This window comes from Ciconia boyciana, chromosome 26 (genome assembly GCF_034638445.1).
Source record: "Ciconia boyciana chromosome 26, ASM3463844v1, whole genome shotgun sequence".
Lineage (NCBI taxonomy): Eukaryota > Metazoa > Chordata > Aves > Ciconiiformes > Ciconiidae > Ciconia > Ciconia boyciana.
This window is the reverse complement of record NC_132959.1, coordinates 449,965-469,922: the sequence shown is the minus strand read 5'-3', so window position 1 is coordinate 469,922 and position 19,958 is coordinate 449,965. Positions and strand designations below refer to the sequence as shown.

At 71.8% G+C, this 19,958-nt stretch overlaps 4 protein-coding genes across 14 annotated transcripts; all 4 read right to left on the bottom strand.

Moving 5' to 3' along the window:
- Positions 1-731: 731 nt before the first annotated feature.
- On the bottom strand, positions 732-2,298 carry PMVK (phosphomevalonate kinase). 2 transcript variants are annotated; one of them, XM_072847055.1, is made up of 5 exons: positions 2,167-2,298; positions 1,921-1,984; positions 1,440-1,592; positions 1,242-1,371; positions 732-994 (listed from the first exon to the last, which is right to left on the bottom strand). In XM_072847055.1, the coding sequence occupies exons 1-5, from the start codon at positions 2,247-2,249 to the stop codon at positions 858-860; spliced, it is 567 nt and encodes a 188-aa protein (XP_072703156.1). In that variant the 5' UTR covers positions 2,250-2,298; the 3' UTR covers positions 732-857. The 2 variants fall into 2 exon arrangements, with proteins under 2 accessions (XP_072703156.1, XP_072703157.1); XM_072847056.1 differs by lacking the exon at positions 1,921-1,984 and having other exon boundaries at positions 2,167-2,262.
- Positions 2,299-2,998: 700 nt separating this feature from the next.
- On the bottom strand, positions 2,999-6,437 carry PBXIP1 (PBX homeobox interacting protein 1). 4 transcript variants are annotated; one of them, XM_072847036.1, is made up of 11 exons: positions 6,360-6,437; positions 5,774-5,852; positions 5,557-5,659; positions 5,416-5,474; positions 5,201-5,345; positions 4,893-5,108; positions 4,781-4,804; positions 4,611-4,684; positions 4,393-4,518; positions 3,297-4,294; positions 2,999-3,217 (listed from the first exon to the last, which is right to left on the bottom strand). In XM_072847036.1, the coding sequence occupies exons 2-11, from the start codon at positions 5,831-5,833 to the stop codon at positions 3,160-3,162; spliced, it is 1,863 nt and encodes a 620-aa protein (XP_072703137.1). In that variant the 5' UTR covers positions 5,834-5,852; positions 6,360-6,437; the 3' UTR covers positions 2,999-3,159. The 4 variants fall into 4 exon arrangements, with proteins under 4 accessions (XP_072703137.1, XP_072703139.1, XP_072703138.1 ...); XM_072847038.1 differs by having other exon boundaries at positions 3,330-4,294; XM_072847037.1 differs by having other exon boundaries at positions 4,893-5,141; positions 5,264-5,345.
- A 149-nt stretch (positions 6,438-6,586) lies between these two features.
- PYGO2 (pygopus family PHD finger 2) lies at positions 6,587-8,691 on the bottom strand. 2 transcript variants are annotated; one of them, XM_072847051.1, is made up of 3 exons: positions 8,386-8,524; positions 8,250-8,299; positions 6,587-8,167 (listed from the first exon to the last, which is right to left on the bottom strand). In XM_072847051.1, the coding sequence occupies exons 1-3, from the start codon at positions 8,507-8,509 to the stop codon at positions 7,088-7,090; spliced, it is 1,254 nt and encodes a 417-aa protein (XP_072703152.1). In that variant the 5' UTR covers positions 8,510-8,524; the 3' UTR covers positions 6,587-7,087. The 2 variants fall into 2 exon arrangements, with proteins under 2 accessions (XP_072703152.1, XP_072703153.1); XM_072847052.1 differs by lacking the exon at positions 8,250-8,299 and having other exon boundaries at positions 8,386-8,691.
- A 283-nt stretch (positions 8,692-8,974) lies between these two features.
- SHC1 (SHC adaptor protein 1) lies at positions 8,975-19,790 on the bottom strand. 6 transcript variants are annotated; one of them, XM_072847046.1, is made up of 13 exons: positions 19,698-19,790; positions 13,470-13,631; positions 13,194-13,264; positions 12,821-12,884; positions 12,427-12,546; positions 11,924-11,977; positions 11,738-11,789; positions 11,420-11,546; positions 11,143-11,338; positions 10,877-10,937; positions 10,588-10,755; positions 10,235-10,497; positions 8,975-9,926 (listed from the first exon to the last, which is right to left on the bottom strand). In XM_072847046.1, exons 2-13 carry the CDS (start codon positions 13,626-13,628, stop codon positions 9,798-9,800), a joined length of 1,464 nt encoding a protein of 487 aa, XP_072703147.1. In that variant the 5' UTR covers positions 13,629-13,631; positions 19,698-19,790; the 3' UTR covers positions 8,975-9,797. The 6 variants fall into 6 exon arrangements, with proteins under 6 accessions (XP_072703147.1, XP_072703146.1, XP_072703142.1 ...); XM_072847045.1 differs by lacking the exon at positions 19,698-19,790 and adding an exon at positions 15,903-16,316; XM_072847041.1 differs by lacking the exon at positions 19,698-19,790 and having other exon boundaries at positions 13,470-14,421.
- Between the last annotated feature and the right edge of the window lie 168 nt (positions 19,791-19,958).

Here is a 19,958-nt window from a genome sequence, read left to right as displayed (position 1 = left end):
AAGTCCCGAACGACCCCGCACCGCTTCCACCCACCCACCCTCCCTCCCGTGGGGACCCCCCCACGCCCACCGGCTTCCCCCCTCGACGGCACAGGGAGGGGGCTGCGGGTCCCCCGTGGGGTGACTCGCTCCCCTCGGGGGACCCTGGGTGGCCCCATAGCCCCCCGACCCCCCGAGGGGCTGCCTCCCTTATATAAACCCCCTAATCCCCTTATGGAGGCTGGAGATTACGGGCAGCAGCTGGAGCGGGTGCGATGGGTCACCCCACGTCCCCAGCCCCCCACCCCCAACCCCCGCAATGTCCCCAAGGGGGATCAGGGTGATGCCGGACATGGGGCTCACCGCTACAGAGATGGGGTGCAGGGGACAGGACCCGAATCCCCCTCCCCAAGTCCCCAGCACCCCCCCGGCCGTGCCCAGCTGCTGCGGGAGAGGAGCAGGTATTAGGGCTGCTTGGGAAGCGGATGATCCGGGGGGAATTGGCCGCCGGAAGCCTATTAAAACTCACCACGAAGCACCCAGCTGGTGACCCCCCCGCCCGGGCAGCGGGAATTAGAGCTGTACCTCTGCCCCCCCCCAAAGCTGGGGAGCCCACGAGGGGGGGGGGGCGAGGGCGCAGCCAGAGGGGCATCGCCCGTGTCCCCCGGCCCCGTTGTCCCCCAGCTCCGTGTCCCCCGGCCCCGTGTGAAGGTGTGTCCCCCCCGTCAGGGAAGTGAGACACAGACCCGGGGTGGCAGCGGTGCTCCGTGTCGGAGCTTTATTTGCACGGCAGGGAGGGCTGGCGCGAGGCGGAAGGGGGGATGCCGCGGGGCCGGACGGGGGACGCGGTCCCCAAACCCTGGCAGAGGGTCACCGAGCTATAGCCGGCCGCGGAGCGACCGCAGCAGCGTCTCCAGTTGCTCGTCCAGGGACAGCTCGTCCCCGTCGTTGGTGATCACCCAGTCGAAGGCCACTCCCTGGTCCAGGCCGCACTCGGACTCAGCATCGTCCACCCCTGGGGAGGAGCAGAGCCCGGGTGAGGCCCCCGAGGCTGGTCAGGATCCGTCCGTCCGTCCCGCCTGCCGCAGCCTCACCCCCGCAGAGCTGGGGGGCTTTATCTAAAACCTCCGGCTCCCACAGCCAGGGGACGGTGGCAGAGGCGGCGGAGCCGTGCCCGTGGGGCAGCCGTGGTGCCAGCGCAGCCCCGGGGTTTGGCACCGTGCTGGGGGAAGCAGCGCTCGCTCGCTCGCTCGCTCGCTCACCGGCGACGAAGACCCAGTTCCTCCTCTTCCTCGTCTCCTCGGTGGCCACCACCCGCACGGTCTGCACGGCGTCCCCGTAGACGTCCCGGAACCACTCCACGTCCGAGAGGCGCCGTGTGTCGCTCACCACCTGCGCGGGGGCTCCGTCGGCGCCCGCCCCGTGCCCCCCACGCCCCCCACATCCCCCACACTGCTCACCCACACCGGCTGCACCGCGCCCTCCACCACCGTCCTGCAGAAGAAGCCGGGGTCGGCGCGGCGCTTCTCCTCGCCCCAGCGGATCATGTCCTGCCGGTACGTCTCCTTGTAGGCGCTGGCATCCAGGAGCCGCTGGAAGTCCAGGCCGTGCTCCTGCGGGGAGAGGGGGTCAGCAGGCACGGCCCGTGCCACGGCACGGCACGGCGCGGCAAGGCACGGCTCGGCACGGCGTGGCAAGGCACGGCTCGGCACGGCGCGACGGTGGGGCATGGCACAGTTCAGCACAGCGCGGCGCGGCATGGCGTGATGCGGTGCAGCGTGGCACGGCACGGCGTGGCACAGCTCGGCATGGTGCGGCGTGACGTGGCGTGGCACGGCGTGGCACAGCACGTCCCGGCACAGCTCGGCGTGGCACGGCACGGCGTGATGTGGCATGGCACGGCATGGCAGGGTGTGGCAGGGCGTGGCAGGGCCGGGGTACCTTGGCGTACTGCTCCTTGAGCGGCCCGGAGAGGCGCAGGACGGTGCACACGTCGGGGCCCAGCCTGCGGGAGAGGGGTCAGCGGGACGGCCACCGGTACCGGCACCGGCCGCCTCCACCCGGCCGGATCCCGGCTTCCCCGCCCCCCGGTACCGGCTCCGCCCCGCCCGGTACCGGCCCCGCCCCGCCTCCCCCCCACCCCGGCGCCGGCCCCGCCCCCCCCGGCGCCAGCCCCGCCCCCGGTACCGGCTCCGGAGCTCCTCGGCCACGAAATCCTTCCCCGACTTCCTCTTCCCGCTCAGCAGCAGCACCGCGCGCGGCGCCGCCATCCGCCCGCCCGGCCACGCCCTCGGCCACGCCCACCGCGCGGGGGAGCCCGATCCGGACTGGCCCCGCCCCTACCCCGCGGACACCACCCACCCCTCCCACCCACCCCACCCCTCCCCCCCCCCCCGCCGCGGGGGAGCCGAGTGGTACGGCCCGAGGAGGAGGGCGGGGCGCGGCGCCGCTGACTCCGCCCCCGGAGAGGCGCCCGCCTCACGGCGCCCCTGCCGGGCGGGGCGACACAGCGCCGCGCAGCGCGGGGGGGGCGGGGCACCCCAAAACAGCACCTTCCCCCCAGCACCCCCTGTTCCCCCCAGCACCCCCTTTCCTCCTAGCACCCCTGTTCCTCCTCTGAACCCCCTTTCCCCCAGCACCCTGCTCCCTCCCAGCACCCTGCTCCCTCCCAGCACCCCCTTTCCGCCTGCACCCCTGTTCCCCCAGCACCCCTCGTTCCCCCCAGCACCCTGCTCCCTCCCAGCACCCCCTGTCCGCCTGCACCCCATTCCCCCAGCACCCCCTGTTCCCCCCCAGCACCCCCTTTCCTCCTAGCACCCCTGTTCCTCCTCTGAACCCCCTTTCCCCCAGCATCCCCTTCCCCCCAGCACCCTGCTCCCTCCCAGCACCCCTCGTTCCCCCCAGCACCCCCTCTTCTCCCCCAGCACCCCCTCTTCCCCCCAGCATCCCGTTTTCCCTCTGCACCCCCTGTTCCCCCCCAGCACCCCCTTTTTCCCCACACCGGCACAGCTCTGCCCAGCGGTGACTTTATTGCGTGGTGGCAGTGCAGCATCACACAGTGCATCTGGTCGGGTGCAACGGCAGCCCCCCGCCCCCCAAAAACCACCCGTGGGGAGCCCCCTGCCCGGGGGCGCTGGCTGAAGGCTTGTGGTGGGCACACTACGGCGCTGCCCCCCGGCTCTACCCCCTGGTGCCGTGCTGCCGTCCGGCTCTCCGGCCCCGCTCCTTCCCGGCAGTGCTGCAAGAGAAGGGGGGCTGTGATGGGGTGCCAGGGCTCAGCCCCCCGGGACCCCCCGGCACCGCCTGCCCCGGCTCACCCGCCGTCCCCGGCGTAATGCCGCAGCACGTACTCCTCAAAGCCATCGGCCGCCTCCTCGTCACCCCGCTCCCGCCGCGCCACCTCCTCCAGCAGCTCCTCCACATCATCCACGAAGTCGACGAAGCGCAGGCGGTCGTGGGCGAAGGTGCCGTCGGCCCCGAAGGCACCGTCCAGCCGTGCCGCCAGCCCCCCGAAGTGCCCCCCCCAGCCCAGCCGCCCCATGAAGCCCTCCAGCAGCCGCAGGAACTGGGTCTTCTGCACTGGCTCCAGCGCGGCCCCCAGCACCTCTCGGCCCTCCTTGCGGGCGCAGTCAGCCACCCCTGAGCAGCCCTGGGGTGCCCGGTACCGGCTGAGCGAGGGCTGCTCGTGGGGGCCACGCTGGGGGGGGCCGTATGATGGCTTCCCCCAGGCTTTGCCCGGTTTGTGCTCCCGGGGGGGCCGGGGGTCCTTCCCGTGCCCGTGGGGTTTGCCCTGCTCCCTCCTCTCCCGCTCGTGGGGGCCCCCCCCGGCACCGTGCCGCTTGTGCTGCTTGCTCTCCTTCTTCTGCACCTTGAACGGCTTCTTCCAGGGCTCAGCCCCCTCCGCCTCCAGCTCCCGGCCCAGGCGCTGCTCCAGGGCGCTCAGCTCCTCCATGAGCCCCTCAAGACCCCCGGGGCCCCGCGCCCGCTCCAGGGCACCCGCCAGCTCCTGCCGCACCGAACCCAGCCAGCCATGCCGTCGGGCACCCTCCTGCCGCGCCGCGTCCTCACCACGGGTTGTGGCGCTTGTGCCGGGGGGCTGCTCTGCCGCCGGCTCCCCGGCCCCGGGGCTTCCCGGTGTCACCGCAGCCCGCAGGCGCTGCACCTCGGCCCGGGCATCACGGAGCGCAGCGGCCTCCCGTTCCAGCGCCGCGCGCAGCCGCGCGTTCTCCGCGGCCAAGCTCTGCTGCTGCGCCCCGGCCGCTGCCGCCTCGCCCTCACTCTTCTGCAGCAGGGCGCGCAGCTCTTCCTTGTGGGCCTGGGGCAGGGGGAGGGAGCGGGGGGCCGTGAGCGAGGTGGGAGAGCAACACCGGGACACGGCACCCGGCTTCCCCGGGCACGGCCATGCTCACCCACCTGCAGCTCTGCCTGCATGAGCCGGATCTCCTGGTTCTCCTTGGCCAGCTTGTCCAGGAGAAGGCTCACAGACTGCATGCTCTGGGGGTCCCTGGCGTCCGACGCGGGGGGGTTCTGCTGCCCGTCCTGGGGAAGGGGAAGGATGGGAGCCCTGGGGGTGCCGCCTCCCCTTGGCCAGCTCAGGGGGGCTGAGCCCCACTGCAGACCCCCCTCCTTACATCACCGTCGGCAGGCAGCGGTGACTCCTGCTCCTCGGCCACCACGTCCCGGCTCAGCACGCTTTCCACGGGGCCTGGGGAGGAGCGGGACAGGGATGTCCGACCGCGGCCATACATCCAGGCTGCCGCAGGGCTGCACCCTGCCTGGGCAGGACGGTCCCCGTACTCACCATCCGCAGGGTCGTAGATGCCACCTGGGGAGAGGAAGGGACAATGAAGGGGACACTGGGACCCCTGCTCTGCTGCTGGGACCCCCGCCCTGCCCCTGGGACCCCCACTCACCAGAGACGATCAGCAGCCCCACGGCCACCAGCGCCAAGGCGCCCAGCAGGTACTTGCTCATGCTGAGCCCGTCCTCGGCACCGGCGTCCGGTGTCCCCCGGTGCGGGGCAGCCACAGGAGGGGGCGGCCGGGGACGGGGCTCGTGGCCCTGCCGTCGCCGCAGCCCCTCCACGTCATCGTCGCTGCTGGTGCAGCTCCCCTCCTCTGTCGGTGGCCCTGGGGAGGGACAGGGGGACGTCCAGGGAGGGTCTGCACCCCAGCGCTGCCAGCACGGACCCCCCCGGGCCGGTCCCCTGCGAGGGCCTGACCTGCTTTGGGGGTGTCAGGGCAGGGTCCCGGCTTGGCCTCGGCCTCGGGCTCCTCCTGCTCACCGCCATCCGGCACGCCAGGCTCTGCGGAGCCGTCTGGGGTGGTCACTGTCCCGGCCCCGGGGTCCCAACACTCCTCCGGGTCCTGTGGACACAGGTGCTGGGGTGTCACGTGTCCCCACAGGGTGAGCAGGACCCCAGCCCCCCAGGCTTACCCCCAGCCCGCTGCCCTCGGGGCGCTGGCTCTGGCCGGGGAAGGCGGCTGCGGCCACGGCTGGGGAGAGGCAGAGAGTGGCGGTGAGCCGGCGGCACGGGGGGGACACCGGCTCTGCCCCGTCCCCGCGGCTGCCACCTGCCTGTAACGGCGTCCTGGGTGCCTTCCTCCTCCTCCGGCTCCTCATCCTCAGCCCCGTGGGAGGCCAAATCCTGCTCCGGGCCCACCGTGTCGACGGGCAGACCCTGGGCGAAGGGGGGGGCGGGTGGCACCTTCGGCCCCGACCCCCGGCTGCCTCCCTGTGCCCGCAGCCCTGGGCGGGTCGCGGGGTGCTGCCCCGGGGTGTCCCCAGCCCTCACCTCGCTGCCCGCCAGCACCCAGCTGCTGTCCGAGTCCCGGGAGTCCGATTTCTCTGCCATGGGGACGGCCCAGAGCCACCTGCAAGGAGACAGATGGACGGACGGACGGACCGACCGCCGGGGTCCCCGCTACGGCCGGTCCCCAAACCCTGCCCGCGGCTGCGGACCCCCGGCTGCTGCAGGGAGCTGCCCCAGGCCGAAGCACCGGTTGCCCCGGGAAGACCGGCCCACCCCCCCCGTGTCCCCCCCCCCGACACCAGCTGCCGCCGCCGCCGCCGGGTATTTTTAGCCGGGTGATGCCGCCCGGCAGGTGGACGCGGGGCCCGGCCCGGGGACACCGGGGCCCCGCTCGGGCTGCCGCGGCCCCGCAGGAAGGCGGCGGTACCGGGAGGGGGAACCTCGGGCACCCCCCCACCCTCCCCCGGGAGGACCCGGAACCGGCCAGGGGGGTAACGGCCCCGCCGGTGACGCCACCCCTAATCCCTCCGGCCGCGGCACCGGGCGATGCCCGTTCAAACCGTGCCCGCAGCCCCGCTGCGCGCCCCCGGCCCGGGGCCGGCACCCCCGGGCCCCGCACGGCCGGTACCTGTGCCCGGTGCCGGTCGCGGTCCCGCCCGTAACTTTCCCCCGGTGCCGGTCGCCGCCCTCGGGAAGGGGCGCGCACGTGACGCGAACAGCCAATAGGAGCGGGCGGCGGCCGCCACGGACCAATGGGATGGGGCGGGGCGGGGCATGTGGGGCCCCGCCGGTACCGGACACCCCCCCCTCCCGCCCCCCCCAACCCCGGTGGGAGCGGAGCCAGACACGGACACGCGGGTTTCAGAGTTTTATAGCGACGGTACAAAAGTTTCCATTAACGCTCGGTTAAAAGGACGGGGGGGGGGGGGCGGGGGGACACCGGGACCGTCCCGAGCACCGGGACTGCCCCGAGCATGTGGAGGGGGGCACCGGGACCACTGCACAGCCCCGCAGGGAGTCACGGATGGCGGTGGGGACCGGATCACCCCCACACACAAGGGCACTGGCCCCACCAGGCAGAACTGGGAAGGGCCAGGGCGGCACCGGGGAGCCTCAGCCCCCCGAGGGCCGGTGCACCGGGACCGGAGCCTCCCCCGCAGCAAAGGGCCGGCAACGGCGTGGCCAGCACCGGCCCGGAGCCCACGGCAGGTCCCAGCGGCAGCCGGTGCCCGGTGAGGGGCCGCAGCCAGAGCCCGGCCCCGTCTCTCTGGCTGGCGGGGGGGGGCGACGGCTACAAAAACGGGGGTTTGGTCCTAAATCGGCGGGGGAAGCTGTACACGGCGGTGGGAGGGCGGCTCAGCCGTCGTTGGCGGCCACCAGCTGTCCCATGCCCTCCCGGACGTAGACGGACTGGATCTCCTTCGTCTTCAGGCAGAAGTCGCAGGCCCAGACGGCGGAGGCCTCGGTGGTGAGCAGCCCGTAGGCGTTCTCCGTCATCCCCGTGCACTCCCGGTGGAACCATTTCTGGCAGGAGGCCTCGCACAAGATGGCGTCCTGGTCGTCGTTCACCTCGTTGCGGCAGGCCCCGCAGGGGTACACCAGCCCCGGTGGCGGCTGGTGACCCGAACCGCCGGCCGCTTTGCCGGGGGGGGGCGGCGGGAGGCTGTTGGCGTCGGGGGTGCCGGCCCCGCGGCCGGCGCTGTTGGGGGCGAAGCCGGGCTGCGCCCCGTTGACGGCGGCGGGGGAGCCCGAGTGCTGCTCCTGGGCGAAGGTGCTGGGCGGGGGGTTGAGGGTCTTGCCCCCCTCCTCGCCGCCAGCGGGGAAGCCGGGGTCGGCCCCGGGGAAGGGGCTGGCGGTGGGCGGCAGGGGGGGCATGCTCTGCCCGGGGCGCTGCATGGGCGACTGTCCAAAGAGGTTGCCGGGCTGGCTGAAGCGCTGGGCCACCGCCGGCCCCCCGGGGGGGTTGAGGGCCGGCCCGGGGCCCACGTCCCCCCGGGGGGGCTGCCCCATGGTGGGGGAGATCATGGGCCCGAAGCCCCCGACGGGCCCCTGCATGAGCTGCCCCGTGGGGGGGCTGAAGTTCTGTCCGAGGGGCTGGCTGAAGGGCTGCCCGGGGAAGCTCATGCCCCCGGGCTGGACGTAGCCGGGGTTCTGGGGGGGCATGCTGAAGGCCGGGCCCATCTGCCCGGGGGCGAAGGGGGGGGGCTGCCTCCGCAGGGGCTGGGGACCCCCGCCGTAACCGGGGGGCACCTGCGGCGACATCCCCCCCTGGACGCGGAAGCCGCCGAAGGGCACCGGGCTGCCCAGGAAGGGGGCGGGGGCCGCCCCCACCTTGGGGGCCCCGAAGTCATCCTCGAAGGGGTTGGAGGCCACCAGGTGGTCCACCATGGGGGTGGGCGGCGGGGCGAACTCCGAGAGGTGGGAGTAGGCGGGGCCCTGCGGGGAGAAGGCGGCGGTCAGGGCTGCGCCCGCCCCGGCCCCGGCCCCGGCCCCGGCGCCGCCCGGAGCCCGGCCCTACCTGCGTGTTGGACTTGCGCCGCTTCTTCTCGGGGCTCTTCATCTGCAGCCCTGCGGGGACAAGCGGGGCCGCGTCAGCCGGGGCCGGTGCCCCCCCCCTCCCGCCGGCCCGGCCCGGCCCGGTCGCCCGCGCTCACCTGCCTTCCCCTGCTTCCGGCCGGGCCCGCCGGCGGCGGCGCTGCCCGCGGGGTGCGGGGGCCCCGGCGGGGGCGGCGGGGCCGGGACGCCTCCCTCCAGCTTCTCTGCGTGCGGAGCCGCCATGGCCCTCACAGCCGGCCCGGCGCCATGGCCCCGCCGCCGCTCCTCCGCACGGCGCCCCCGACCGGAACCGGAACCCGCGCGGGGCCAATCACCGCGCGCGGGGCGGGGCGAGGGCGCGCGGGAGGCGACCACCCCGCGCCCGGCGGGGGGGGGTGGGGGGGGCGGACCAAACATAGCGCGCCGGGGGAGGGGGGGCAGCGGGACAAACCATGTGTAAAGCCCTGGAGGGGGGAGAAGCGGGACAGACCAACTACAGGGCGCTGGGGCGGGGTAAAGCAGAGCGGGTCAGACCACGCGCAGCACCCGTAGGGGAGAGCGGGACGGACCATCTGCAAGGCCCGGGGGGGAGGCTGGGAAAGAACCATGTGCCGCTGGAAGGGACGGGGACGACGCCGACGCCAGGGGCGGGGGGCCCGTGTGCCCGGTGCTTCCCCCGCCGGTGTTCCCCCCTCACACAGCCAGGGCCTAGAGAAATACCAACTTTAATACCAACTGCCGGTTCCTTTGGTATAGCGGGGCCGGGGGGCCCAGGGTGCGAGGGCAGGGCTGCGCTTTGGCTTGGGGCGAGTAACACCGTGCATGCAAGGGGCGGGGGGGACCCTCCCGCCGCCCCCCCCCGGGGGCTACCGGAGCCGGCCGTGCCCAGCCGGGACCCCGGGGGGGGGAGCAGGCAGGGAGGGGGGGACAGAGGAGCACGTCCCGGGAAGGGGCACGGCCGGGGCTGGGAGCGCGGGGGGGGGGCTCTGGCCCCGGCCCCCCGCCCCGCGGCATTGCATAAGAGTGTGGGACCTGCGGGGTCAAGGCACAGAGTTAACACGTAAAGTGATCGGGTACAGTCGGTGTGGGGCCGGCCGGGCCTTGTGCTTGGGGGAGCGGAGCCCCCCGCAGCCCCCCCCTCCACGGCCCGTGGGCAGGGGACGAGGCCGGGCTGCCCCCCCGGCTCGGGCGCGGGCTCGGCTTCGCCAGCCCTGAGCCCATGCTCCCGCCGGTAAGCGCGAGAGCGGCCACGGCGCGGCAGCGAGGCCGGGTTGTGGTAGGAGCTGAGCTGCTGTGCAAAGGCTGGAGCTGGGAGGAGGCAGGGGCTTTGGCAAGAACAGCCCCCCGCCCTGCAGGCAGCTCACGCCACGCTGCCCGCGGCCGCCAGCTCCTCCTGGCAGAGGGGGACAGGACCCGTCGTCCCCGGCCAAGTCCACACTCAGTCCCCGGGCAGAGCACCCGACTGAGAGTCCGAGGGCTCCCTGGGGCAGGGAGCGGGGCCGGGGGGCTGCGCACCGGGGCCCCCGGGCGCTCACAGTCTTCTCTCCACCGGCTGCTGCAGGCACATCTCGCTGCCGGCCGAGATGATGGGCAGGTGATTGTCCATGTGGTAGCTGATGAGGTGGCTGACGCTCTCGAAGCGGTGGTCTTTCGTCCGCACCTGGGGGGGGTCAGGGAAGGGACGCTCGGGAGGCTGCCGATGCCTGCAGGAGGCCAAAGCCACCAGCCTCCAGGGGCTGGGCACCGACCTGGGGGGAGCAGCTCTCACCCCCCGGGCCCTCTCCGTTCCCCAAGCCAGCCCAGAGGCGTCCCCCGAGGAGCAGCTCTCACCCCCCGGGCCCTCTCCGTTCCCCAAGCCAGCCCAGAGGCATCCCCAGAGGAGCGGCGGGGAAGCCCAATGCCCCGGTGGCTCTTGCAGCCCCCCCCAGGCGTGCCAAGCTCTGTCCCCCAGACGTTAAGTGGACTCACCACTCCCTCGGGATCGACGAGCAGCAGATGCTTGGGCTGCCCACCCTGCAAGCCCGTCAGCACGTACTGGCCCGGGGTGGTGGTGCTCTCCCGCACCAGGAAGTCTCCGTTCACCTTCAGCAGCTTCTCAGCCTCCTTGCGGTTCATCTTCCCGTGGTACCAGGGCTCCCGTCTCAGCTGCTCCTCCATGGAGGCCACCACCTGAGCTGGGGGCAGCCCTACAGGCACGGACGGGGGGACACGCAGGGCGTCTTCAAAGGGCTCTGCAGGGAGAGAGGAGCGGGGGGTCCGGGACTGACCTCATGGCCACCCGCCCCCAGCCCCGGCGCGGCCGCGGCCGCTGTCCCACTCACTCATGTCAAAGAGGTCTCTCTGGGCGCTGCCGTTGGCCGTCGCAGGGGTGCCAGCGGCCGACGCTTGACGTGTTTTGTCCATGTTCTGCACGTTGACGTAAGACGGGTCATCAAACAGGTCTGTGCGGCTGGACGCGCCCGCCGGAGCCGGGTATTTCTCTCTCCCTGCTGCCAAGAGCACCGTGGTCAGCAGGGCTCCAGCCTGCCTTGGCCCCCACACCAGTGCCCGCTGTCAGAGCACTTGGGGTCCAGGAAAGCAGACGGGGACCCGCCACGTCCGTCACGTTACCTTGGGCAGGAGCGTGCTGCTTCCGGGGGTCGTACTCCCCGCCGGATGTCTGGCCGACGGGCTGCGGGAAGAGGCGGGTGGTGAGCCCCGCTGCACTCCCCGTCCCTTCCTGCTCCCCACACCCCGGGCTGCTAGAGGTGCTGGGGAGACGTGCTGCGGCTCTCGTAGGGGAAAAACCCTGAGCAAAGAGCCCGCAGCCCAGTCGGGGTCCTTGCATCTCCCTTGTAATGTGGAGCCTCCCCACGACGACGTGCCCAGAGCCTTACCAGCGTGGCCCCCAAGTGATTGGGGGTCTGAGCAGCCCCGTCCCGCAGCCGCATGTCCACGACCCCCCCGATGGGAGGCTCCTTGCCGGGGAAGTCATTGTAGTACTGGTGATCAGGGGCTGGTTCCTCCTCTTCCTCATCCCAGGCAGAGCCATCAAACCCCGCCATCCTGGGAGGGCATGGCACAGATGAGCAGCTGACAGCAGCCACGGCTGCATCCCCTCTCCAAAACCAATCTTGGACACCCTTCCTCCTTCCCACACAGCCCTGCCCTTACCTGTCGTGGGGTGTCACCAGCTTCGGGGGGTTCTTCAGGTACTGCTTGAACCGCAGCTCGAAGGCCTGCCCGATGGTGCTGATCACATCCTGCGCCAAGCCCTCGGGGCACTCCAGGATATGGCAGGCTGGGGAGGGAACGGTGGGATGGGAGCGTGGAACCCCAACGTTGAGTTCCCCACCCCTCCAGCCTGCCCTATGCACCCAGAGCTGTAAGGAAGCTTATGGTGGGACCCAGTCCCTCCCCGCCACACTGAGCTGCACCTAAACATCCACAAAATGGGGCTCTGGCATTTAGGACCCTCGGCAGCAGCCTCACCTCTCTGATTGACGGGGTCTTTGGCAACATAGGCGACGTACTCGGCTGTGTCCTGTGGGCGAGACACCAGTGGTGAGACGGGGCTGCTGGGGAGCGCAGTGCCCGAGACTTCGGGGAGAGGGCAGGGGAGGCACCGATCCCTAGCATGGGGCAGGACACGCGCGGATGGGGACCCTGCGTACTCACCGGGTCTCCCCCAGAAGCAAAGGAGATGGACTGCATGTGGTGGTTGGCAATGATCTGCAAGGCAGAGAGTTTGTTGGATGCAGCCAGGAGCTCCTTGGCGCCCAGCCGGAGGAGGCACCTCCTGCCTGCCACGCTCCTCCTGGGGCTAGCCCAGCACGGGGGCTTACAAGCCTCCAGAGTCCTGGTTATGAGCCACAGGCCACCAGCAAAAGGGCTGGGCCACCAACAGGGCCACCGAGAGCGGGGTCAAAACCAGGAGACCTGGCCCCAGGGTCTCTCAGTCTCCAGGACAGGTCCTGCAAAGCATGCAGGGTATGGCTCCGACCTCGTCACCCCTGGGGACTGCGGGGAGGTGGGCACTCAGCAGGTCACACAGCCCACCCAGACATCCCTTAGGGAGGCTGGGGACATCCCCTGCCCCAGCAGGGCCCGGGGTGGGGGACATGGGGATTCCTGCTCGTCCAAAGCCAGCCGCCCAGCCCCCGGCACCTCCGCGCTCTCACCTGCTTGCAGTCAGAAGCCATGAGGTTGAGGCTGCTGGTGGAGATGGTCAGGGTGATGGGCATGCCGGCGAACTTCAGGTTGCTCTTGCCCAGGATGGAGTTCAGGGAGCGGCCGCAGGGCTGGGGGCAAATGGCAGCATGGGGAAGGGCTCCCTGGGCCGGACACAGCCCGGCTGTGGGGGGACAGGGCACGTCCTGCCCCCCCCCCCCAGTGGAGACAGGCACCTCCTCCTCACCACCGCTCCTGCCGGGCTCCGCTGGCCCGAGCCACGGTGGGAGACCAGAGCCCCAGGCTGCCCAGCCCGGGCACGGCCAGCTGGGCTGGGATCCGGCCCTCGGCCTCGTGCCCAGATGGGCGAGCGTGCTCCTCCGGCAGCTCCCAGCCCAGCCTCACCTTCCTCCTCCGCACAGCTCCCTTGGCACCGGGCACAGCCTCGCACACCAGCCCAATGGCCTCCCTGCGGGGAGCACAGAAGGGTGTCAGTCCCCCCAGGGCCTGCCCTCTCCGTTCCCCGTGACCCCCAACCACGGGGCGAAGGATGCGGGGACCAGCGCAGAAGGGACAGGGTGACAAACGGAAAGCCCTTGGGCAGCACCGGCCACAGCTCTTCAAGCGGGGGAAGCGCGCTGACGTTAATATTCGATGGGGCTGCAGGCAGCCTGGCCCCCACCGAAAGCCCCACATGCCACCAGGGGCTTGTGCAGGGCTTGGACCCCCCCCCCCCTCCCCCCAAAAGTGGCAGCCCCTGGGGAGAGGCAGAGCTCACCTGGTGACCTGCGTCCTGGTGTTGAAATCCAAAGCCCTCATGGACTGGAGGACTTCCACGCAGCCCATGTACTGGGGGAGAGAGCAGGGTCAGCCTGGGCAGCACTGGGGTTTGCCCCCCACGCAGCCGGGGACGGGGGCCTGAGCCCCCCGGCTCCACAGCAGTGACTTCCCCGGGAATCCCACTGCCCACCTGCCACCCCCAAGGAGCACGCCAGGAGGTCCCCAAATCCCCACCATGACCCTTCCCACGCCCCGCAACGTCCCCAGCACTCACCCGGACGTGGTAGGAGACCCCGGGGCCCATGACCTTGTCATCCGGGTGCAGCCAGCCGCGGGTGGGCTTATTGACGAAGCTGCCGTGGCGGGTCCATTCGTCACCCCCCAGCTGGCCGCCTTCCACCCGCGTCTTCTTCCCGCAGCTCAGCTTGTTCATATCCTGGGAACAGACAGCGACAGGTCCCACTGAGTCGGGGCCGGCAGCCCCCCCCGGTGCCGGTGCCAGCGTCCCGGCAGGGCCAGGCTCCCCCGGGCTGCTGCCGGCTGAGGAGCCCCGCAGGCTGAGCAGGTTGGCGGGGTTCGAGAGCTTCAAGTTGGCCATTTTGGGGAAGAAGGAGCACAGGGTGGTGGGGCTGTCCTCCAACTCGGGCGAGAGCTCCCCGAGAGGTGCCGAGGGGCCGAGGGAGGAGGAGGACAGGGAGCCAGGCAGAGACCGCGTGCCTGCGAGGGACTCCACCGGGGAGGCCGGGACCCCCAGGCCCCCCACCGCCTCCTCCAGAGAGGAAACGGACTCGTTCCGCAGGTGGCTGTATTTGCTCTTCTGCAGGAGATCCATGCCGGAGAGAGGTGAGAAGGGCCGGGGACGGCCCGGCCCGTGCGGCAGCGGGGTGGAGGCAGCCGGCCGGGTCTCACGGGGGCCCCATGGGGAGTCCGAGTGCCTGCCGCCGCCGGGAAGCCGTCCCCAAGAAGAAGCCTCGGCCGAGATCCGTGCCAGGCCCGCGCCAGCCTGGCATGGCTGGCAGGGAGAGCCGGCCCCGGGACGCCAGGCAGCGTGTCCGGGGGCTGCCCAGCTCCGCGCCGTTGCAGCCGATCGATCGTGATCGGCGTCAGCGAGGATGTGCGGATCCAGCCAGACAGAGCGACCCCCCGCTCCCGCCGCGGAGGAAACGGGGCCGCGGCGACGCCCCAGGGAGCCGCTGGCTCGGGGAGGGGGGCTCAGCAAACACAGCCCCCGGTCTGGAGATCCTCAAGCCCCACGGCCCCACGCCACTCCTGCACCAGGCCGGCAACAAATCCCATTGTCTTCAGCCGGGGCCGGATCCGGCCCCCTCTGCCCCGCCGCCGGGTCCGGCAGGGCTGCCCTCCACCCCAGCCGGCTCGCTCCAGCCCCTGCGCTGCCAGCCGCTAAGAGGAAATCAAAAGCATGAATATTTAAAGCCCTGAGACAAGGCAGCCACAGAGCGCATCCAAGCCCAGCCCAGCCCCGTTCCGAGCACCGTCCAGGAGCGAACAAGGTCCTTCTGTGGCGGCCAGCGCTACGCAACCCACGTGCCGGTGGCGGGCGGCCGCCGTTGGCTCCCCGGGCTCTGCCGGGGGGAGCGGCACCCAAAGCCGGGGGGGCCGCGACGCTGAGATGCCACCGGTGCTCGCAGCCGCCTGGGATGCAGGGACATCGAGTCCTTCGAGAGCGCGGCTCCAGGCGCAGATCTCGCCCGGAGGGCTGGTGGGAGGAAGAGGAGGATGCCCGGGAGCAGGATACAGGTGGGCTGTCCGCCGGGCGAGGCAGGGCTCAGCGCGGGCTCCCGGCTGCAGCGGGGAGCCAGCAGGAGAGGCGGCTACTGCTAATTGCTGCTGCTTCCCGCATCCCGGCTAGCGCTGAGCGGCGGCTCCTCCCGGGAGAGGAGAAGAAGGGGCTGCCGCTAATCGGAAGGGCCGTGCTGACTCACGGGCGGCAGGGCAGGCTCTGCCCGTGGCGGGGGCTGCGTGCGGGCTGGGGCGCAGCGCAGGAGGGGCTCCCGGCGAGGGGTGGGGACCCAGCGCCTATCTGGAGCAGAAAAATCAAGGTCACAGGCGGAGCTAGCGGGAGCGGGTGGCGAGAGCGTGCCGGGGGGCAAACCTCGGCCCCTTCTACCGCAGGGAGCCCGGCAGAGCCAGCGGGTGGGGGGCGTCAGGGGTAAGTCTCCCCCGCTTCCCCGTCCTCAACGCACCAGCATGCCGGCGGGACCTCGGGCCGGCCCGACCGCGCTGCCCACACCTGCGCTGCTCTCCACGGCCTCGTCCGCACCAGGCTCCCCAGGGGGCAAGAGCTCTCCCCTCTTCCACCTCCCGTGGGCTGAAGCAGGGATTTCGGGCAGCCCCGCGGCGCCCAACCCCTCTGGCCCGCCATGGGCCGGGGCCTTCCCAGGCACCCGGCGCTCCACAAAACCGGCCACCGAGCCAAAACCGGGTAAATCCAGCCCAAGGGAAGGGCTCTCCCTGCTTGGACCCGCTGCGGGGCACTGCTCGGCACTGGTGGCTGCCTGCCCCGCTTCCCAAATGCTGGCATGCCGCCACGGGGACGGGGAAATGGAAGCCAGGACGGAGCTGGATATAGCCTCCTGCGCGGCGCGAGGGGCTGCGGCTCACGACGGCGGGTCCGTCACCCGCCTCCTCCTGGCGCCAGAGCATCGCCTCGGCCGCACACACCGCCTCCGCGAGCACCAGCCCCCACCTCAGCCACCGCCGGCGGTGGTCCCACGGGCGCAGAGAGCCCGTGCCAGCCGTCCCGCGAAGCGCTCGTCCCCGCCGGGGGCCCCCCAGCCGCTCGGTGCTGTGACCTTCCCGTGGCCGGCAGCGCCGCTGCTCTAAAGAAAAGCAGGAAGCCTGGGACCAGAGAGCCAGGAAGCCGCCAGCCCCGTGAGGGGCCAGCCGCAGCCCCCGGCTGCCGGGGGGAGCCAAGCTGGGCGGCGTCGAACGGGCACGGGGCAGCGGGGTTTGCCACGAGGGCTCGGCCGCTGGCGGACGTGGGGCTGGGGTCCCCCAGCACGGCAGCACGGGCTCCGTGAGCCCCGACACTTCCCAGGGCCCTGCCGGGATAAGAGCGGGAGGGAATTGCGCAGGAGCAGGGGGGTCTCCTCGGCCCCTTCCCACCATCCCAGGCCCTGGCTGTCACCCAGACAGGTGACGAGGCCCGGAGCAGCCGTCCCCGCCACGGAATGAGGGACTGGCACACCCTGGGAGGCGCAGCCCCCTGCTCAGACAGGCCTCTGCTTTTATAAAATGGAGTAATTTCTGATTTTATCAGAACCTCCTGAGGCCAGCCGGCCCACGTCACCCTGCCAGCCTGCACCGGCTGGGGACAAGACGTATTGTCGCTCCCAGCCCTCGGAGACCGGAGGTGCCACTGCCACGGCCCCCTCAGCCCCAGAGCCCACCCCAGGGCATCAAAGACCCCTTCCCAGCAGGCTCAAAGCACAGAAGGCAAACCGAGACGCGTGCAGAGCCACGGAACAACAGCCCTGCCTGAACAGGCAGCCCTTGAGCCCCATCCAGCAGGCAGCAGCCCTTCCCCTTGCCAGACAGGCCGGCAGCGAGCTCCTGCCCCTGCAGCGGGGGACGAGCGGAGCAGCCAGAACAACCACCCCCGAGGAGCTCCCGGGACACGTCCCGGCCCAGCCGCTCCTCGTGCCCCGGCAGCAAGGAGAGGCACCGGATCGGCCAGATCCTCCCCGCGCGCAGGAGGGGCAGAGGGACGCAGGCTACTTTCGGGCGCCTGGGGCTGGGACTTCGTGCACAGCCCAGGGCGAGGAAGAGGAGCAGAGAGGGGACGCTCGGGGCCCCGCTACCGGGCCAGCGCCCAACATCCTCCCAGGAAACACAAACTGGGAGCTGAGTCAGAGACCTGGAACACGCCAGTGGTTTGGCAAGAAATTGCAGCGAGGAGCAGGCAGCCACGCACCGGCCGCTGCTGCACGTACACGCCTCGCCTGGGGCGGGAGACCCCCTCAGTCCAACAGCAGCCGCAGTGGAGCCGTCCCCAAGCCTCTGGGGCAGGGGGGAAGCAAAGAAAAATGCTCGAATCCAGCCAACAGCTGGGTTTTTTTCCCCCCAGACGTCACGACAGCATCACACAGCATCTACGCGTTCCTGCGCGCAACCTCTCCGCTGCTCAGAAGAGAGGCCAGGAGACACCAGCGGAGACCTGGGGGAGGAGGTCGGGGCCCTGCCAGCGGGGAGAGAGGGGAGGCAGGATCCACCACCGAAGCCACCTAGCCCTCCACCGAAGTCCTTACCACGTACTCCATCGCCGGCGGAGGGCAGGGCAGGCCCTGGGCGGGGAACAGAAACACACAGCCCCTCTCGTCTGGCACTCTGACCTGCGGTTCAGGGACAAACAGGGAGTTAGCCAGCCCTGCCCCAGACCACCGAGGTGGTGGCCCTGGCGCCAAGAGGCAGACCCTGCTCCTCCTCGCTGACCACAGGCAGACGGAGCCGTAGCAGCCGCGCGACGCGCTGCCAACACATGGGGCGAGAGCGCCAGGGAAGCCTCCTGCTTCCCATCCGAGGGATGACGGAGCTGGGATGTGCCGGGGCAAGAGCACGAGGCCAAGCCTGGCTCTGCTCAGACCTTGCCCACACCAGCTAACGGTGTCGGGGACCGAGCGCCACTCCATGACCCAAGACAAGCGTCGGAGCTGATCCCTGCCTGGCCCCAAAACCAGCGCCCAGATGGCCACACGCAAGGGGGGAGAGCGAAGGCAGCCCAGAGGGCAGCGCCCACATGCCACCCCCTCGGCTGGCACCCTGCCGCAAAAGGACACGCAGAGCCCCCGGGGCTGCGGCCCCCTCCTCCCCAGGGGAGCGGTGAAGAAGGGAGTTGTGGAAAGAGGCTACGAGAGGGGAACAAGGAGGGACAGGAAGCTCTGCGAGGGGAAAACAAGGCAAACGAAGCACGAACAGCTCCGGAGCCGCTGCCCTTCCCACTCCCACCCCCACCATCCAGCCGATGCAATTGGGGCCAGGCCAGCCGAGCAGTGCAGGGCAGCAAACACGATTTACTTCCTTGCAGCAATCGCGCCCTTATCTGGGGCCTGCGAAGGCAGCGCCGGAGCCCAGGCGGGTGCTAACGTGATTAGCTCGGGAGGCAGCGAGATAAGGAGGATCTGGGCAGGGCAGGCAGCACCGCACCAGGGCACTCGCTGCCAAGCAAAGGCAGCAACAAGGCCCTTTGGACACTGGGGACTGAGGTTGGCGGCAGGGAAGGAGGATCGGGACCCCAATCCAGGGTGCTCAGCCTCGCTGAAGCCTCCTTGGGGCCCAGTTGTGTCCCTCCCCAAAGAGGGGACGCTGCCCTGCGGGCACAGGCAGCCCAGCCACGGTGCTCCCCCACCAAAGGGCTGTGGGTGGATCCTCAGGCCTTGCTCGGCTGGGAAGAGATGATGTCTTTGACCCCTCTGGAACAGGCCGAGGCCTTGGCGTCCCCAGGGAGCGCCGCTGAGAGCTGCCCTTTGCCCACGGGCTTCCGCAGCGCCAACCTGGCAGGCAGGGCCCGGGTCACGTTTCCTCGGACCCCGTGTCCAGGGTCTCCCCAGGCCAGCACAGTGTGTGGGTGACCCCACGCGAGAGATTCAACCGGAGAAGCTGGGACAGCCCGCAACGGACGGGCACAACACACTGCCAGCGGGGAAGACAAAGGCCTGCAAGGGGGAATATCTACCCCATCCACAACAGCTGGGTCTGCTCCGGGTACTCATCCCCTGCCTTCCTCCGAAGCATCGAAGCAGGGGCAGGGCTGAAGGCGGGACGGCGCACCCAGGCACTGTGGAGGCCGAGGATCCCTCCGAGCCCAGCCGGTGTCCCGGGGGTCACGCCAGTCTGGGGTCCGGGGGTTTTCCCCAGGCCTGACAGCGTCCCTCGAGCTGGCCTCCCTCCCGTGTACCACACCGGCACACATCCCTGAGCACCCGGGATGGGGCGACGCAAGCCGGAGCCCAGTGAGCGGCCCTGGGCACGCACAGCGGCCGCCACGCCGGGGGCTCCACGGCACCGGAGTCGCCCCGAGGCGATCGAGCGGCTGGCACAGCCCGGCACCGCTGCCGCCTCCGGCCCCGGCTGGGCCGCCCAGAGGAGCGGGCCGGGCCCGAGCCCCCCGCTCGGCTCCCCCGCGGGGGGGCAGGCAGAGGCAGCGGGGAAGGGCGGCCCGGCCCCCACGGCGCCGGGGAAGCGGCGCCGGGCCCCGGGGGCAGCTGCGGCGGGACCCCCGCTGGCTCCGCGGAAGGTAGTGGCGGCGAGCGGTGCGCGCCGGCGAGCGGGGAGGACTCAGCGCAGGCAGCACCGCCGCCGCGGGGGCTCCCCGGGGCACGGCCCGGCACCGCGGGGCCTCGCCCGCCCCAGGAGTCCGGGGCCTGCGCGGCCGCCGGGGAGCCCGCACGGCCCGGCCGCTCCCGCGGGGCTGCGCAAGGCCGCGCCGACCCCGCCGCGGCCCTCGGGCGCGGCCCCCCCGCCCCGGGCCGGCCCGCGCGCTCACCGGGGCACCATGGGTCTCGCGCCGGTCTCCTCCGGTCCCGGCGGCCGCGGCGCCCGCACCGCCCGCCCTCCCCCCGCCGCGCCGCCACTCACTTCCGGCCCACGCCCTCCAGCGCGGCCTCACCGCACCCCCGTCACGTGACGAGCGGGCCAATAGCGGGCGGTGCCCGACCCGCGGGGAAGCGGCGCCGCGGCTCCGCCCCGCCGCTCGAGCGCCAACCAATGGGTTCCCGCTCCGCCCCGTGACGCGCGGCCCGCCGTG

Bases quoted from the DNA above. Each gene is read 5' to 3' on its own strand.
- SHC1 (XM_072847041.1), bottom strand. From the start codon at position 14,027: ATGGATCTCCTGCAGAAGAGCAAATACAGCCACCTGCGGAACGAGTCC. The intron at 11,790-11,923 runs GTGAGTACGCAG...TCTCGCCCACAG, and splicing joins TTGCTTCTGGGGGAGACCCG to GACACAGCCGAGTACGTCGC. The intron at 11,547-11,737 runs GTGAGGCTGCTG...TTCCCTCCCCAG, and splicing joins AGACCCCGTCAATCAGAGAG to CCTGCCATATCCTGGAGTGC.
- PYGO2 (XM_072847051.1), bottom strand. From the start codon at position 8,509: ATGGCGGCTCCGCACGCAGAGAAGCTGGAGGGAGGCGTCCCGGCCCCG. The intron at 8,300-8,385 runs GTGAGCGCGGGC...TTGTCCCCGCAG, and splicing joins CCGGAAGCAGGGGAAGGCAG to GGCTGCAGATGAAGAGCCCC. The intron at 8,168-8,249 runs GTAGGGCCGGGC...TTCTCCCCGCAG, and splicing joins GGCGCAAGTCCAACACGCAG to GGCCCCGCCTACTCCCACCT.
- PBXIP1 (XM_072847036.1), bottom strand. From the start codon at position 5,833: ATGGCAGAGAAATCGGACTCCCGGGACTCGGACAGCAGCTGGGTGCTG. The intron at 5,475-5,556 runs GCAGGTGGCAGC...GCCTCTCCCCAG, and splicing joins CACCCAGGACGCCGTTACAG to CCGTGGCCGCAGCCGCCTTC. The intron at 4,805-4,892 runs GTGAGTGGGGGT...TCCTCTCCCCAG, and splicing joins GGGGCTGCTGATCGTCTCTG to GTGGCATCTACGACCCTGCG.
- PMVK (XM_072847055.1), bottom strand. From the start codon at position 2,249: ATGGCGGCGCCGCGCGCGGTGCTGCTGCTGAGCGGGAAGAGGAAGTCG. The intron at 1,985-2,166 runs GTACCGGGGGCG...CCTCTCCCGCAG, and splicing joins GCCGAGGAGCTCCGGAGCCG to GCTGGGCCCCGACGTGTGCA. The intron at 1,593-1,920 runs GTACCCCGGCCC...CTCTCCCCGCAG, and splicing joins TCAAGGAGCAGTACGCCAAG to GAGCACGGCCTGGACTTCCA.